The 18,777-nt window shown below is 39.7% G+C and overlaps 2 protein-coding genes across 5 annotated transcripts in view; both read left to right on the top strand.

Moving 5' to 3' along the window:
* Positions 1-9,626, top strand: part of LOC113035556 (cGMP-dependent protein kinase 1) — a 100,114-nt gene extending 90,488 nt beyond the window's left edge. For all 4 annotated transcript variants that reach the window (XM_026191190.1, XM_026191189.1, XM_026191191.1 and 1 more), the window contains 10 exons: positions 334-408; positions 4,750-4,846; positions 4,948-5,087; positions 6,169-6,258; positions 6,471-6,612; positions 7,077-7,240; positions 7,442-7,564; positions 7,653-7,715; positions 7,800-7,866; positions 7,959-9,626. In XM_026191190.1, coding sequence (XP_026046975.1) covers positions 334-408; positions 4,750-4,846; positions 4,948-5,087; positions 6,169-6,258; positions 6,471-6,612; positions 7,077-7,240; positions 7,442-7,564; positions 7,653-7,715; positions 7,800-7,866; positions 7,959-8,057 — 1,060 coding nt within the window. In that variant the 3' untranslated portion in view covers positions 8,058-9,626. The remainder of the gene's footprint in view (positions 1-333; positions 409-4,749; positions 4,847-4,947; positions 5,088-6,168; positions 6,259-6,470; positions 6,613-7,076; positions 7,241-7,441; positions 7,565-7,652; positions 7,716-7,799; positions 7,867-7,958) is intronic.
* A 2,271-nt stretch (positions 9,627-11,897) lies between these two features.
* Positions 11,898-14,513, top strand: LOC113035053 (dickkopf-related protein 1-like). Its single transcript, XM_026190308.1, has 5 exons — positions 11,898-11,957; positions 12,444-12,939; positions 13,068-13,212; positions 13,395-13,529; positions 13,656-14,513. Exons 2-5 carry the CDS (start codon positions 12,724-12,726, stop codon positions 13,919-13,921), a joined length of 762 nt encoding a protein of 253 aa, XP_026046093.1. The 5' UTR covers positions 11,898-11,957; positions 12,444-12,723; the 3' UTR covers positions 13,922-14,513.
* Positions 14,514-18,777: the final 4,264 nt, after the last annotated feature.

Genomic DNA, 18,777 nt, shown 5'->3' with positions numbered 1-18,777 from the left:
TGTCTTCTCATCTGTCTCCTCGTCTGCGATTTTTAGAGGCTTGTCTCTAAAAGCAGACTGATGAATATTTAATACTAACTGGGAGTGTGTATGGCAGATTGGTCATACTGTGTGCCAGCTTCTTATACAGATATAAGGTGCTTTGTTCCCTGTAACATAAGCTAACAGTAACAGATTCATATATTCTCATAGAACGAATCAGAATATATGTATCTTTGTTCCTTACACTTATGCTCTGTTACTTAAACCTGCATTGTCTGTAGATTTTCAAGCAAAACAGTGTCAAAAATTCTTCACCAGGTGCTGTTTTAACTGTTACTGTCTGTGTTTCAGTTCATTCAAGCACCTGATTGGGAGTTTGGAGGATGTATCCAGCAAAGGCCATGAGGATGCTGATGCCAAAGCCAAGTAAGACAAAGAAAAAAATCATTTATACTCAATGTGACTGCCTAGCGCCTGCAGTGTTTTGCAAAGAGACATGCTGGCCGGCTGTTAATGCTTCATGCCGTTACTTCTGTTATATAATAATGCAACACTCTGTGGGAAACAGAAAGCATGTGCTATAACCTTCACCTCTATTTCTGGAGGAATTAATATGTACTTTATCTTCACTATGGGAATAAGAGAATGGCTCTATAGAAGGCACTTTGGCATTGAGGTGGGAATCTAGAGGTTCTTTTAGCCATCTCTTGGCATAATCTGATACCCCACTGATTCAGCGCTATGTTGAGAGTCAAGGTGAGTAGAAACAAGAACCCAGTAATGACAGTTTACAGGGAGCCAGAGAGCAGGAACAGCTTATCCCATATGTAGATAGATTTAGAGAGACAGAGAGAACAAGAGGGTGACAAAACAGACTAGACGTCTGCCCGGTGCTGTGGATTTCTAGCTGAGAGTGCCAGTGATCTTTTGCAAGTCAGTGGCATGTTATCAGCAGAGCAGTCAAGAGCAAAACATACCACCCGGGTTGGAAAGAGGCAACAAGAAACCGATGGGTATAACAGGGGGCGTATAGTGCCCTACCTCTGGCTTTCGGCCCTGGCCAGATCTACTTTATGGCTCCACTGATGATTGTTTGGCCTGCCAGTAGATCTATGATAATATGATAACATAATATCCAGTGGCTGTCAGCATGAAATGATGATCAACAAAATATTGTTGTGTTGTATTAGCAGAAGCCTTGGTTTTACGATCCAAGCCTTTACAATGACCCACCATGAAGGGTACGGCATCTTGTGTGGCAAAATAAAAAGATAGGAGAGAATTACAGTGTTCTACATTATCATTCTATCACCTAGATAAGGTACCCGAGTTGATTAGGTCTATGTCACACAGTGCGACTTGCAGACAGCTTAAAAGATTCCTTAAGCAAGTTAGATTTTATGCAAAGGAGTAACAAGTTGTACTTTTGCATGACAAATGTTTATAACTTTATCATCGAGCCAGAACTTTAACTCAAATTAGACCCACTCACCTTCTCTGCTCTCTCAAATCTGTCTCATCACCCTGATTAGGGCAGCTTTCCCTGCTGCGTGCTGTGTTGTCTCTTGCTGGCACTCCCCACTCAGCAGAGCACGTTTGCTTCTTGTTGAGGAAAGCCTGAGTCAGGATCCCTCTGAGATGGAAACTGTCTCTAATTGGTCACAGTGGATAAGCATATTTCAGTAGTGCTGTTGCTGTACAGGAAATTACAGCTGCTCTCTGCGGGGCTGACAGGTCTTTTCTTCAAAGACTAGCTCCCTGTCACATGCTACTGTATATGCACACATTGTTTTTGATCAAGGCCTTGTTTCTCTGAGAAGGAGATGCTACATTCTGCACACTGCTACTGCATTCATAAAAACTTTTATGTATTCTGAGGTGAGGGGAGAATTTAAAGATAAGACAAAGTAAAAGAAAAAAGCTGATTTTCTCCAGCGATGCAGACTTAACAGAAAATGTCTTATAGAGAAATCTGAAATTATGTTGCCTGTATATCCCGAAGCTTTATGTTTACCCTTTATTTTTAAAGGAATAAAATCATCTAAAAATAATCTTCTGCTTCTTGTCGTTAAAATTATATTCGTCATTTAAATGCACCAGTTTTATTCCCCACTCTTTGCTATTAAAATGTTCTAATTGCCCTTTCAAGCAGCTATTTTCACTTACCTTTAATCAGCAATTTGGGCCCTTCTGGTGAAAAAACCCTGAATAACTAAAAATCTATGAGAAAATATGACCCACTATGACTCAGTGGGTCCTGTGTCTTTTGGGAGTGTAGATGTTCAATAAACAGGAATCACCCATAAATAAAAGTGACATTTAAGTCTGGTTTAAGGTCAGAAGTGCTTTCTTCTCCTCTTTCTGCTCCCCTGAGTCAGTCTGATGAAGAAGAACTGGGGCAAAGTAAATGAGGATAATCGTACACACACTCCCACACAAATACTGACACACACTTTAGACACACGGGGATTGCATCATTTTTATGACCTCATTCGTTCAGTGATACAGATTATCACCCACTGGGGTGCTACTTGACCTGCATAGGAACACTTTGTAATGCTGAGCTTGTAATGGATTTTCATGTTAGCAGTTATAAGTAACATCTTATTGCAACCTCATAATGCATATGCTGTCCAGGAAACTGTGTCAGATGCTGCTAAGCTCTCTGTGTTCACTTTTATTCAAGGTCATGGTTTAGACATCTATTTAAGGTGGATGTATGGTTTCAGTCTCACTGGATCTTCTCTCTGGTATCATATTCCAGTTTCCGGCATATCATGGCTCAGTTATAGCGACAGACGAGTGTAGTTTTCTGCTTATCTGAAAAAAACTGTATTGTGTGTCGCTGCTTTAGTGAATATCTCCACCATTCATTGATTCCTACAGAGACTGTGTGTCCTTGATTGAGACATTGTGTTTTGCCTGTGACAAAATTATTCATTACATTGCAAAGTAGCTTAATGGTTTTGTATTGTTACCCGCTTGAAGAAATGTTCATCATCTGTAGAGAATAAAAGAGACATTTATTCTTTCATTGCTTATCTAATAGAAAAGGGGCTCGTTTTGTGCTTCGGCTGTGAATAGCACAGTTTTTGTTCGTCAGCGCTTTGATACTGACTCCTTATAATGAAACAACACTGCCATCTGCTGGTTGTATGTTTCTATTACTAGTCAACCGTTTTAGCAAGTGTAAAATTCTAAAGTGTAAAATTATATCCTTACTCTCATTTCTTCTATATCTTGACAGAATTTGCAAAACACTCCTTAATTAACTGCACCCAGACACATCCTAGTGTGTCATATTTGATGCGTGCAGTTTTTTGTGGGTTTTTGAGACGTCTATATCATCAGAGTGATCCCCCCCCCACCTGAAAAACCTAAATAAATTGTACATTTTTAAGCAATTTTTCAAAAAGCCAGATAAAAAAGCAACTACAATACAAATTAAAATTCATATACTGAAATTAAAATGTAATAATTTTTCAAACAAATTTGTCAGATGGTTCAATAAACTCTTTAATTTTGAAAAATTTGTAATTTTCCTGCAATTATTTTCTATTTCAGGCTTTAAAGGGTTAACAATACTGCACCACACACACTAAACATGTAATCTTGGTTACTTGTCTCCTTTTCTTAAGCAGCACTTATTTTAGGATTTGGAGTGTTTTCTGGGCCTGCATCCAGGTCAGGGTCGGGGAGAAAAGATGAAAGGATAACCTGCAAATCTCCCATGATAGTGATAGTGTATACATATACACAAATAAACCATGAGTGTCCTGGTAACCTGATGTGTTTCTGAGAAACATCGTGCTCAGTAACCTGCCAACACGTGCCACCAAAGTGTCCACTGCTGCGTAGCTTAGGGAAAAGGTTTCCAGTGTAACTGATCTGAAACAAGTACAGTTAGGTTGGTTTTTTAACACTTGGAATAGCCAGATAAGCTAGAATGGCATAAAGCAAACATAATTTGACATTTTACTGATTACATTCAAACCTGGAACAGTTTTTTCTGAAAGTGTTTAACCTACATTTTTGTAAATAATCTTAATCCCTGCAGCTCTGCGAAAGAAGGCTGCTGACTTATCTAAACACGTCTTCTGTGGAGGTGTTTTTTGATAAGACGCTGTCTACATAAACATACAGCTGAAATATTTTTGAGAGAGAAGAGGCCTGACGTCGAGGCGATAGTCTGTTATGAGTGACCCAGAAAGGCCTATCCAGGCTTGGATCTGTCCTAAGCCCACTGATCCAGAAACTGAGCTGATGAAACTCTGTCTGGATCAAACAATAACCAAAGAAGACACGGGGCATCTGGGGATAAGGGGTGGACACGTGGAAACAATCTCTACTGCCAGCATGCTGGCATGTTGTGGAGTTCAGTGGCAGAGCCAAGGCATGTCTTCTGAGCCAACTGAGTAGTGAGTAGCCTGTGTCACGGATGTCCCATCTTTGTTCTTTCCTATAAAGAATGGGGACAAGCTGGGGACAGTTAGTCTGTGATCAAAGAGAGGTCAAAGTAATTTGCCAGAAGACTAAACTCAAAAACATCCTGTTCATGTGCTCATATTTATACTCCACATCCTCAACAACATCCTTGATAGATTACTATGAGTTAAATCCTCTAAGATTTGCAAACAAATGAGCTCAAGGAGAGACGGATATTTTGTCTCAGGTTGTTGAAAGTGGATTATGTTTTCTTTCATCCTTCATCTCATCTCTAATCCTGTTCCCCTTCGTTCTTTCCTCCCCTTTTTCCTGGCCCCACAGGTATGAAGCAGAGAATGCGTTTTTCTTCAATCTAAACCTAGCTGACTTTAACATCATCGACACTCTGGGGGTTGGTGGCTTTGGACGCGTTGAGCTGGTATGAAGCGCTGCAGTGTGACATTAACATCAATATTCTGGACTTGTCTGACAAGCTGCACACGTTGCTATTTGAATCTCTCTCTTTCCCTATCACTGCAGGTTCAGCTCAAGAGTGATGAGAACAAAACATTTGCCATGAAAATCCTCAAGAAGCGGCACATCGTCGACACGAGACAGCAAGAGCACATTCGCTCAGAAAAGCTCATCATGCAAGAGGCCCACTCGGACTTCATTGTTAGGTAGCTTCTTAACATTAGCTTCCTTCAAATGCTCAATAAAGTTTGCTTATCTTACTAAATGTTTAATTCTGGTGATCAAAGTAAGAGTTATTAAAAATGACATTCCCTATTAAGACTTATTTAATGAACGTGGCCACAAAAAGAGCCTGTCATCATCACGGCTTTCTCATTTTGGCTTGGTTTGTATGTAATATGGCGTGGCTTAACAATAATAAAGAACTACCTGAACAAGAATAAAGATGGGTGATACAAGCATCAGCAGGCTAACAAAACACAGCTGCAGCAGTAGTTAGGAGATTTAGGGAAACTGTGCTACCAATAACAGATGGTTCAATAGTCACCCTTGAATAATGAGGGCACGCACAATTTGCTTTCTATTAAGTACTTCTGACTTGGCACAGAGACTATCTGTGGAAGTGTTTCAGAAGTCATTTTTCTGATGATGTGGCACAAGACTGCACAGTTAAAACATGAAAAGGAGCATGACAAACACTGGCAGGGCAATCTTTAGTTGGATGAAATACATTTATTTATGCCAATTTCGGTCCAGCTTCATTGGTGTGCTTGTGGCCAGGAGCACCCTGGTACTGGCTATAAAACATGAAGGTGGGAGAGCGCTGATAAGGCGATACAAACAGTTCAGGAAGGTTTTAATAGAGACGAATGCTAATTTGTGTGCTGGAATACTGAATGACAAGATAACTCACAGGCTTGAGATGCGTGGCCCGGGAGACGTTTAGCAACATGACAATTTAAAAAACACTTTGTTTGGAGAGGTTTGTCCCCTCACTTGAATCCAATTAAACACTGTGGGAGTGTTTTGCTGTACACCGTTTATTGTGGTTTACTAAAATTATTTATGTATATTTTAACAAACGGTTTAAATACTGAATTATATCAAAGGAAATCCCTGGCCAACAACAGACTGCTTTATTTCAGTATTATCATGTGTTCAAAATAGATTATAGGATATTTGGTTAAGAAGATGAATTCATTGCTTTTTTTTTTCTGCCAAATAATAATTGTGTGGTTATGAATTTTACAGCAGTTTGTCATAACAAACACTTCTGTGTGTTTTCAGACTGTACAGAACCTTCAAGGACAGCAAATACCTCTACATGTTGATGGAAGCATGTTTAGGCGGAGAACTGTGGACCATTCTTAGAGATCGGTAAACTCATAAAGGATTAATGTCACACACACACACAATTATATGGCAAAGAAAGGTGTGGCAGTTAAGTTAATTCTGGTAAAATGATATTTGAGTCCCGCTTTGACCAACATATCTAGTGATTTTATAGCTACATTATAGGAAGTGTATCACATTTTACTATTTGATGTAAGTTACAATTTTCATCTTCTTTTGTCCTGCTGTGTTTACAGGGGTTCATTTGAGGACTCGACCACCAGGTTTTACACAGCCTGTGTAGTTGAGGCTTTTGCTTACCTGCATTCCAAAGGCATTATCTACAGAGACCTTAAACCAGAGAACCTTATATTGGACCACAGGGGTTATGCCAAACTGGTAAGAGATCAACATGGAAACACTAACTAACCTCTAACTTGGATGTTTGTGTGTTTTTGAGAGATGATGCAAGAAAAGACAAATGCCATCTTTCTCTGATGTATGTGAAATGTCAAAAATCATTTTGAATACTGCCACACAATGGCTTTAAATACAAGAGTAATCACAGTGTGAAGAGAAGTATAACTAAGGCTATGCTAGGTTTTGTTTTTTGAGGTACACCAACATTCCCTTTTCTCATCATGGAGAAACCAGCTTGTCTCTTTTGGCAGAGCAGCCAGCAGCTACTCAGCTCAGCTCCAAACCCACCAATGCCACTATTTCCACCATTTTCATTCCACCATTAGTATGCATAAGAGTGAACATGATCTGATAGGAACCAAAATACCACGAGAAGGATTTTAAGTCAAATTTTTCTTTGCCTGATTATTACAATCTGACAACAAAATCGTTGTTTTCTTTAGGTGGACTTTGGCTTTGCCAAGAAGATTGGGTTTGGGAAGAAAACGTGGACCTTCTGTGGGACACCAGAGTATGTAGCACCAGAGATCATTCTGAACAAGGGCCACGACATCTCAGCTGACTACTGGTCTCTAGGAATCCTTATGTTTGAGCTCTTAACTGGCAGGTACTCACAGGCCCAGGCTTGTCCTTAACAAACTTGTTTATGAAGTTTTTGCGGTAATACGTGCAAAACTTTTTGGAAATGTTGAGTCACCTGGTGAAAATTAAAATGTGTCAGCTCATTGCACAATTTATACAGATTACATAATTGTCCACACTTAAGCACGTTTTACTTCAAAGTAATATGTTGGCCTCTGTTGTGTAGTCCTCCATTCTCTGGCCCTGATCCTATGAAAACCTACAACATCATCTTGAGAGGAATCGACATGATTGAGTTTCCAAAGAAAATTACCAAAAATGCTGCCAACCTAATCAAAAAGCTATGCAGGTAAGTGTTTGTGCCTGTAGACATTTATACATAGTAATTCATTTAAGTGGTCTGCGTGCTGAATCATACATTATTTTTTCTACTTCAGGGATAATCCTTCTGAAAGACTGGGAAACTTGAAAAACGGTGTCAAAGACATCCAAAAGCACAAGTGAGAAAACGCATTACTCAGTCCAGACATTTGTATTAATTTGCTCGCTGCACAATGATGAAGTAATGCTATTTTTTCTTTTAGATGGTTTGAGGGCTTTAACTGGGAAGGTTTGAAGAAGGGGACACTGACACCACCTATTATCCCTAATGTAAGTGCACGCTGTGCCCGTTTTGTTTTGTTTTATAGCCACTCAGTTGTTGCTTATTCTTTATGTGAAAGATTATTTTGTGTTTCTACCAGGTCACATCAGCAGTTGACACAAGTAATTTTGACAGCTTCCCAGAGGACAATGAAGACCCACCTCCTGATGACAACTCCGGCTGGGACGTTGATTTTTGAAGTCCTTCTCTTCTCTTGAAACCAGAAGAAACTCTTCTTTTGTTGGCTTTTAATGGTTTGGAGGTCATTAATGGAGGACATGGCTGTGTTGTAAAAAACAAAACTGCATTAAAAATGAAAGAGAAGATATGGAAAAGAAGATTAATAGTTGGATGGCAAACCCTCTGGGTCACCGATATGCCTTTATTTCACTGTGGCTCTGGATCAAGCATTTATAACGGGACTGCTGTAGCACTTCTCCGGTGTTGTTTTACACTTGGGTCTAAAAGGCAAAGAAAGTGCAGGGATACAAACACACACATACACACACAAATACAACAGAGGCTGATAACGGAGCCAGGTTTTCCCATGTATCATGAAGAGATGCTTAGTGGATGGATGAATGTTTTAAAGTTTGTCGAAGTTTTGCTTCGACGACTAGAAAAAGGAACTATATGTTGACAACCGCTCAAAAGAGGAAGGGGATGGTTATTGGTTTTTCTTTTTTTATAGATTCATTTTTCCGCTATAGTTAGTGAAATATTTGGTGGACTCTGGGAGGGGATATGATGATACTGCAGTTGGTCCCTGGTTATCAACATGCAGCTGCTTTCTGCAATCTGTAATGCTTTGTAGACATCTACACACTACAGATGGCAAGTGCAACTGGTACCAAGTGCTCACGACTAATCTGAATGTCACAGATTTTTCTTCTTATTGAAAAAACACAATATGAATGGTACATAGTATTTGAATTTACGAGATCTATTGTCACACATGAACGTTACCGGGCTGAAATCAAATACTTAGTACAATTTATGTGAGATTAATCTACCTTGAAAAGCACAAACACAGTGCATTCAGTGGAAAGAGATGTGACTCTTAAAGTGCCCTCCTTAAAATTTTAATGAATCACACACCGGCACACGTGAAATGTCAGCTAGTATTTCCATGAAGCAATGTGTCCTTATGCACTTAAGACCATTAACTGAGAAAATCCACAGTTATAGCTCATTTTAAGCTTAAGTCGAGGTCACACTTTTCTGTTCTATAATAGGCTTTAAAAAAATATCATGCATACGAATGCTTCTCTGCCTACATCCATCTTCAGTTTGTTTTTCAGTCACTTCTTGAATCCACCCAAACCGGATGTCCTCTCCTGTATAGTACTGACATAACTGTGAACATGGTTTTGATGTCTTTGGTGCTGTTGATAAATTATAATAAGCGATGTTGAGATGACAGTACTGGTTCTTTGTTTTTGTATTGTGATTTCTTTTGTGCTTGATTACTTTGTAACGTACTTGACAGCATTCTTTAGAGAAAATTGGAGACTTGTATAAATTTGTGAACTTGATCGATGATTTATCACTTGTGGTATTGTCGAGGTTTTTAAACAGGTTTCACCAGTTTGAGTTCAGCCATGGAAAAAAAAAAAAATCATCCTTCTGTTTATTTGGAACTCAGATTTACCACATTTGCATTATCATAAGACTATCTTGACTTAACATAATCGTGTGGGAATCTTGACGTGTCTCCTAGAGGCAAAAAGAAGCTAAATAAATAAGGTTATATTTTGTGAAATCTCAACTTTGATCACCATGATCTCTCGCCCAGCTCGTCACCTCTTGCGTCCAAAAATCAGAACATGAAGTCAAAAGGAATGTAAGTGCCTTAAGTCAATGGCATATAAAATTTACATCACAAGACCTTTTCGATGCTGCATGAACACATATACACCTCAAAAACGTATGTGTCCTCTTAGATGGCTGCTTTTCATCCTTTCTTATATCTAATAAATACATTAATCACCACAAAGAATTTCTAGTCATTTGATGGCTGACAAAATATATGAAATAAATTTCCTGCTTACGCCTTTGATTTATGTCACGGGAACATTTAAAATGATTAAAAGCTATCCTACCTGATATAGCTGCAATGACATGCTTTTCTCCACATATCTAATGTGATCCTTTGAAGTCAATCACTACTGGCCTGATACAAAACACCAGTGAGCATTAACCATGGCTCAGAAAGACCATCCATCACTTGTTTCAGTCAGTAAATTTGAGCTTTTAGAGACGGCAAGAATGATTTGCAGTTATGAATATTTTGCCAATACAAATATGGAAATATTTTTATCACTGTTGACAGTCTTTGACAGAATGTCAGCATTAATCATATCTCATCACGATTCAAATTCTCTTTTCACTGTTTGGCTCAAAAGCTCAAGTCACATTTCACCCCACTAGCAGGAGAAGTTTGCCTTTCAAAAGCTTTCTTATCCGTTGTAGTTTACGGTCATTGTTTGCTTGTGTCTAGGCAGCAAATCTATGTGGTAAAGCTTGAAGAAACAGTTAAAATTCATCCTTTTGATGATATTAAACATGTATTGCAAAGCCTTTCTAGGCAGAAAGTTCTGAAGGCAAAATTCTCCTATGTGCATTCACCCCAGGAAGCCAAACATACATATTATATGAATCTATTGATGGAGAACTAAACACAAGAAGAAATCTTAATTCTAAACCATAAGTGTTTTACTGTGTCGGGGGAGGGTGGGGCGGTATGTTTTCACAAAGCCTTATGTATGTCATATCTTACCAAACCACTGGTTTTCAGTTTTTATTGACTGCCTTCTGCAAAGTTACCTGATATTTGCCTTGTGTTGTTATTTTTCTGCTGTAAGTTATTTTGCAGAGTGCCACGTGTACGATTTTTAAAATTATAGAGTAAAAACAATACTTTTGAGTCGTGTGTGCTGTGTTCTTTCAAACTTGTGCTGTGCAGAGTTCGCTGTAGTTGCCACAAGGGGGAGCTAATGGTAAGACTAAAACGTCCCTTCACGCAAGTGCCTCAGCCTCATGTGAACCGCTTAAAGTTCCCAGATATCTAATAATCACTCCAAGAGTTTAATGTCATCCACTTAGTGGTAAGTGCGGATGATTCAGCTTTTCTGGCCTCCGTGTTGTTCGCACAACAAATCTGTTTGGGGCACAGCGAAATGGCTTCAGCCATAACAACAGGGTGACACTTCTGTAAGATCAAAGGGGATCAAAGTGCATCAAAGGAGCTCACCTTACCAGTACTGACATTCAGTAAAGTGGAGATAAAAGCTCTACTTCAAAAGATATGCAGCAATTCAAATGCGCAAAGTGCTAGTGTGTTTGTCAGGTGTCTATGGCGCATCGCTTATTCTACATACGCAGACACATTCTCACACTCAAACTTCGGATAAAGGCTCCGTGACCAGCAGATGACGTCCAAGTGCTAAAATATCTACAAGGAGAAACTTAAGTTCTTGTTTTTTATTACGCACTTCAGCATCTGAAGGGAGCTCTTCTTGCACAGCGAAAACTGACTATTCACACACAGAGTGCAAAAAGTTTTGAAATCAGTGTCACTAAAGGTTTAAGGTGAATAAATAAATCATAAGAGCTCACGTCTCTCAGGAAAGGGACGAGAGATAACAACTTAAGGACAAACACGGAGACAAGTCTACTGCGACGTGGGGTTATCAGCAGATTCACGTGGAAAAACAACATTGAGACTTAATTTGAATATTCTCAAATACATTTCTCCTTCTAGAAGTGGTGGAGCCTAAAGGGTCAAAGAGCAGGGTAGATCAGAGTCCCCTTTAATCTCAAAGTGCCAGTCAACCCTGAAAGGCCTCTCCACGGAAGTCCATTAATTCGGCAAAGTTTTCACACCCCTTAATGGTCTGCATATCCTACACATTGATGTCCGCAACTGGTGTAATCAAGCACACGTTGGGGGATAATTGCCCCCTTTGCAATCAGAGGGATCAAATGAAGTAGTTAATCGACTTAAGTAACTTCAATCGCTGTATTCACACAGCCAAAGGGCAGCCAAAGGATGTCATAGAAACTGGAATAAGCAAACGGCTTCTACAAAGATGCGCAGGTAAGTTGTCAACAGCAAATCAAATGTGCTACACATTTAGAAAAACGTCATTGTTTTTATTTTCTAAAAGTATACCTATAATAGTTTGAAAAATATACTACCCGCCTATTTTGATAACTTCACAGTAATTGCGAAAATTAAAATAAGTGATCAATAAAATGGAGAAAAAAACTCTTCCCGATGTGTGATTTATGTGTTTAAAATATATTTTTTTATTTTGTCAAATGTTGTTGAGTGATTGTTTAAACAAAGAGTGATGAATTTATGAGTAATATTTTTAAAACACATCGAAAAAATATTAAAGAAAACATTATTTGTCATCTGTATTTTTTATGTTTTTATTTATTTATTTTATACTGACTGGATAGAGTAAGTACTGACTGGTGGTGGTGGGGTTATTTCCCGTGTACGACACTGTGTGATGGGTATTCAGACAGACTTTGCAGGTCATTATCATCACAAACACTGAAACGTTGTCCTGTGCAGGGAGCAGAGATGGCCATTTCCGTACAGTGGGTCTCTGTTTGAAATTCCACCCCTCCGCCTTTGTAGTGCACAGCGAGGGGCGGGAAGACAAACAGGTCCACATGTATAAAGAGAGATCACCCCAGGACTGCGAGTCAGGAGACCTTCAAACATCGTTCCGAAACTCTCTGGAAACTTTAGGATTCTGGATTCAAGGCCGTTTTGGACTTTGTCACTCTTCTTCTCAAAACAAAAGGAACATTCTTATCGTGTGTTTGCCGGAGAATTTAAGAAAGGAATCATGAAGATGCCTTCAGTCCGCGGCTTCTTGGCTGTGTATCTCACGCTGTTTGGATACCTTGGGGACGTTTACGCGGGCACAGTCCTGACGAACTCCAACGCGATCAAAAACCTGCCCGGCGCCCCGATTGTTAAAGATACCGATAGTGTCAGTCCGAGTCCTCGAACATCACCTTCTGGTAGCATGGGACACAAATTACCCGCAGACACCTTGCAGGTAATTAACTCAGCCGTGCGTAAAAGTCAAGTCTGTGCACCACAATAGTGGTTCGCTTGTATACGTTGTCACAGAAAACATAGCAATATACTTCCTGAAATAATATTTTTGTTTTTAATCATATATAGACCTCAAATGTTTGCACGGATGATGAAGAGTGCGGAGGTGAGGAATTCTGCAACGATGCTCGAGGCGTCTGCCTACCCTGCCGTAAGAACCGAAAGCGTTGCGCAAGGGACTCGATGTGCTGTGCAGGAAACCGCTGCAGCAACGGTGAGCTCATTTCAAATCAGTAATGACTTTTGGTTTTCTTTTAGTCATCTTGTATCTGTATTTTTGTTTTTAATTTCATTTTTTACTTATTATTTATATCTTAATTAACTAAGGGCTTTTTTCTGTAGTGTTAATTGCAAACCCTTAATGCAGTTATTTATTTTCCTCTTTTACCTTTTCAGGTGTTTGCCAGGCAAATGACTTAGATGTCGCAGATGTAGCCCTCACAACTGGCTGGCACACACACAACAGTACCATGGAGCATCGAGCCAAGAAGCCTCCCACTGCCCATAGCAACCAGCCTCATGCTGTCAAAGGTAAGTGTGCTGTTAAAAATCACTGGTCTTATCTGTTGGGTTCAAGTAGCAGCAGTAGGAAGTTTTCAGGGAGGTCTGTTCCATGTAACATATTTTCACTTTGTTCTCTCCCCCCCTCATCTTCAGGCCAAGAGGGGGATGCCTGCCTGAGATCTGCAGACTGCTCCGAGGGTCTTTGCTGTGCCAGACACTTCTGGTCTCGCATTTGTAAGCCTGTTCTGACAGAGGGCCAGGTGTGTACGCGCCACCGCAGGAAAGGCAACCATGGCTTGGAGCTGTTCCAGCGTTGTGACTGCGGCGAAGGGCTGGCCTGCCGACCAGAGAAAGGAGAGCGAGATCACACTGTCAGCAGGACTGCAGCCCGGAACCTACACACCTGTCAGAGACGCTGACATGAACGAGTGGACGCACACAGAAAGAGAAACCTGCACATTCACACGCCCAGCAAAACCCACAACTCAGTCACAGACACTGACAAACACTTGCATACACAAGAGATGCTGACACACACGCACACACACATGCACACAGACACCTAAGACTTTCTTTCCTGCCAAAGTTGTTGACAAAAACACATCAGCCGAAAGGGTAGACATGATTCCTGGAAAAGTGATACACCCAGGGGGATACAAGAGTGCAAGATGGACTGAATCAATTCCCTTTCAGCAGATGAGGAGTCGGAAGTTAGGAAGTGACATTTCAGAAGTATTAGGAAGATCAATGCATGTCATTGGTAATGGCAGAGCTGTTTTGTTTCTCTTTTTATGGAACTTCATGCCACGGTTATTGCAGTAAATTACTGTATTGTACATATTTCCCTGGATGTGGCACTTAAATGAGCTATTACATTCTGTCAACACCAGTATTATAAAGACATGGTGCTGCATGCATTGTAAATGTGTTATATATAAAGTTTTATAAGAAATGTTATCTATTGAAAATTTGAATATATTTGTTTTATTAAATGTCACGTGATAATCTTAACGCAGTCTTTATATTCCTCTTTTTTATATTTGAATCTACTGCAGTAAAAAAAAAAGGGGGGGGGGGAGGCTTTATGTAGGATTTGTAGAGGTTTCTTGCAAAAGTTAAAAAATAAATGATTTAGTCTTCATATAGTAGCTGGTACACAGAAAAGTAACAACTGTCCCCTTCTGAAAAGCAAAAGTTGTTTGAAGGATGTCTGCAGTGCTTAACCTGGCCCAGGATCACTAAACACAGTTGTTACAGGAAGAAATACACAGACCCAAAAAGACTTACAACAAACATACAACTGTAATGAGTTACTACTGGAGCCTCAACACGTCAGGTCCTGCTATGAAAGCAGAGAATGGTCAATCAAGGCTATATCATCAGATGAAGGCAACCCACCATATCAAATGATGCCTACAAAGAGGTAATAACTAAGTATCTGTGTCCTGACGAATGTGTTTGCCACCTACACCTTTGGTGTTGGCTAGTTTCTAATTATGATGCTCCTGCCTTCATGTGCAGCAGAGCAGATAGCTGGCTATCCAAGTTAAAGCCTTTAATTATTTCATCTTACTCAATCTACACAAGGCTTCATGAAATGAGGTGCACCACAGCACTTTTTCTGTGATGCAACAACAACAAAAAAAGTTCTCAGTCTCTCCAATTGCACAGCACACCCCATTTCCTGGCTGTTGCGCAATAGATGTGCTCTAATATGTAGGCTATGAATCCACTCAAATACACCTTGGTACCTGTAATTAGACATGTTTAGATTAGAAGATGGTGAGGAAATTACTATACTTTTTGTTTGATTCTCTTGTCAGATCAAAAGACGCACAAGACACTCTTGATATCTGACCGAGCCAGATAACCTCTTCATCTGTTTACATCCACAGACATTAGCTTGAAGTTTGTCCAAAGAAGACAAGGTGAGGTTTACTCTGGCTGTCATTGAAGATTAGTGGTGGAAAAACAAAACCATGGGCTCAAATCTTGCACTAAGGTATTTGTGTGGCTCGCTCTAGTTATTTACTTTAATTTTAATTTAGATTTACCTCAACCTTTTGGAAAACAGTTTTTTATGTATTTAAAAAAACATCAGAAAACACGAGAAAGCTCTCATTTTGATGGAAATTAATAATAGTAAGATAGTATAACAGAGCCAGAAGCCACTTTCCCAGCATAACGAGAACAGTGTTTATAATCCTACCTACTAACTACACTACTCACATTTTCTATGATTAGGGTATAGTAACTTTGTGGTGCTGCCATTTTTGCTGAAGTAAAGGATCTGGGTATTTGTTCCACCACTGCTGAGGATAGGCACATTGACCAAGAGGCAGCCAGACTTTCAGAGAGACACACTCCATTTAAATAATTTAGCGTCCATTCTTGAGAGTAATTAAGAATAATGGTAGCATTGTCAGCAGCACAATATACCATGCAGGCTCAGCCAAGTCATGTTTGTGGGGGTCCTGGAATCTGTGAGTATGTGTGTGAGCCTGTCATCATTACACCAACCACAGACTTACACAGGCCACAGGCATGTGCCCTAACTCAAGGAAGGCCAGGTTGTGTGTGTGTGTTTGTTTGTGTGTGTGTTCACTTTACACAGGCAGCTAAGGAACATTTAGTGGAGTCCGGAGAAACAAACTCAACGTCAGCAGCACTGAGACACTGTCACACACAAACACACACGCACACACAGTCATGTCCCCACATGCAGCTGAACAGTTTGTACACATTTACAGCAGCGCACATGTACACACAGACTCGCAAAACCTTGTAGGGGTGAAATTTCGGGTGTGAGACGTTTGGCGTAGCAGCACACTCGCCCACGCCGCGGCATCCTAACCAACAACATTTGCTGTTGTCATACCACAAGAATGAATCAGCACGTCCACTGGCATGCGTTTTCATGCTACTGTATGCTTCCAAAAACTGGAAACAAGTAACTACAGTAAACATTTATCTTAACAGAACAAATCCAGGCTGCAATTCATGAAAATACTGATTAACACTTTTCATTTCTGTTTACGCGTTCCTGTGTGTTTGCACAACCCAAACATAAAGCGAACTCGAGCATGATCTAGGCAGATAGACATTCTTCAAGTCTTTTAATAAAACTTCATGGGCAATAAAAACAGAAATGATTTGCTTATCTACCGTCACAATCTAAAAAGTATGAAAAGCTTTTATCTGCCTGAGTATTTGGTATATCAACCATTGTTATTCTAGCTCTGCTGCCAAACACCATCGACAGACATCCCCGAGTTAACAAACTCATGAGTGAACCGTCAAGAGATGAAAGGGTAAAGAAATGAAGCAGAGTACACAGACGGAATGCATGTTATTTTGTCAGATGAAAGAGATGGCATACTTCTGGAATGAGCATTCGGATCAAACCCAAGCTCTTATGTAAACAACATTTCACAGGGAGGTGTCAAACTTCTGGGTGCTGGCACTGATCACTTCATAGGAGAGAAGCACAATGCTCACTATTCATCTTTGTGGGATGACAATCAGCCGAGTTGAGCAATAAGTGGAAATCTCCCTGTCCTTGGGAAATAATAATTAAACAAAAGACAACTCATTCAGCACAATGTGGTGAGTGTGTGAATGCAGGTGGAGAGCAGGTTTGTTCCACTTATTTAACTCCTAGTTGATGTCAACACAGCAGGGGAAACAAGGGTTTTCACAGAGTGAGTTGATGACATGCTGTTCTTTGATTGGGTTTCATGTTACGTTCCAGGTAATTTACCGGAGACAATTGTTCTCGCTCACTTATTTATATATTGCGTTTCACCTCTCTTAGCCGATCTTCCCCGTGGCATGGATTTGAACCTAATTTAAAAGCATAAGCATTGTTTCAGAGAGTGAGGTGAAAAGGTCACCATTACTCACGTTGCTATGTTAATGTTCAGTGAGGATCTGATTTGCTCAGTCTGTATAATGGCTCAGTCCAGCTGGAGTAAAAGTAAGACACTGACTATCTTACGACTAGGAAAAATTGGTGGTTGCTGTACTTTTTGTTTTTCCATTGAAGACCAAATGCAGATTCCCAGGATGTTGCAGTCAATCCTAATCTTAATCCATGAGCCTCTCTTTGCAGCAGGAGACAACAACTCAACTGGTTCCTAATTAGTTATATTACTATATAAAAGCAAGGTTGCAGTGTGCCTATGTCTTTTTAGGTTAAATTCACGTCCTGCAGCTTGTATGTCCCTATTTTTCAATTCAATTCAGTATTACTTGAACTGAAGTTTTCTGTGTATGGAGTTGTGATTTGCAATTTTTTGCAGATTTATTACAAATATTAACATTATTACACAAGCAGATTTACTTTTCTTTGTTATTTTAATTCAGTTCAATTCCCCATTCAATTGCAAACTCAAAGCAGATCCATCACAAACTTAGTCCATCTTATTCCCATTTTATTGGTGTTTTGATCCACTAAAATTGTTGTGAAGGCTGACTGTACTGCAGACCTTATCCATGTCTTCAAAGCAAACCTTTTGAAGACACCAAGATCATACGTTCTTTGCACATGGTCACAAGACTTTTGGTCGTGCTGCCGTTTCCAACTACTCTTTTCCCTAGAGTCACTGTAGCATGCGTGGATGCAAGGGAACCAGTTAGCCTGTGTCTGTCTACAGAGCAGAAAGCTTTTCTCTTTTTTTTTAATACATATATATAAATGTAGGAACAGTTATGTGTTCATCCAAATTTTAATTGCTTATTCATTCAGTTATTCTTGGCAGTGTTAAAGACTATAGTGTAATTTTCCAGATAGAACACAGATTTTTTTTCTGGTCTTTGAACAAGCACTGTGGGCCTAAATTTGGTATTGTGGTGACTTCATAAAGTTCTGCACAGTTGGCATATAACAGTGAGAAAAACAAAGCAGAACACAGGATTTCAAACGGCTGTTTTGTTAAATATAAAAAGTTAAATACTCAAATATCAAGGTTTTTGAGCCATTTTAAAACTCACCCTAGCCTCTCAGGCCTTCAGTCTTTATGCTAAGCTAGGCTAAATCCTAGCTCTACACCAAAAGTCATAATTTCACATTTTTTGAAGTAGGTTCATTAGCTATCTTCCGATGATGCAGATGAGAAGATCAACTTCACTGCCATGATGTAGCCTACTTTTAGATACCTGCCTACTATGCTTCCCCATGCTGGTCTTACATAAGCTAACCAGATAGTTGCAGCCTTTCAGAAAGAAACATTGGTTTGAAACAAGGTTCTCTTAGGGTAGGGACATATTTTTAGCT

Source organism: Astatotilapia calliptera, chromosome 13 (genome assembly GCF_900246225.1).
Source record: "Astatotilapia calliptera chromosome 13, fAstCal1.2, whole genome shotgun sequence".
In the NCBI taxonomy this organism is placed as follows: Eukaryota; Metazoa; Chordata; class Actinopteri; order Cichliformes; family Cichlidae; genus Astatotilapia; species Astatotilapia calliptera.
The sequence above is the reverse complement of the archived record's forward strand: the minus strand, read 5'-3'. Positions and strand labels throughout refer to the sequence as shown.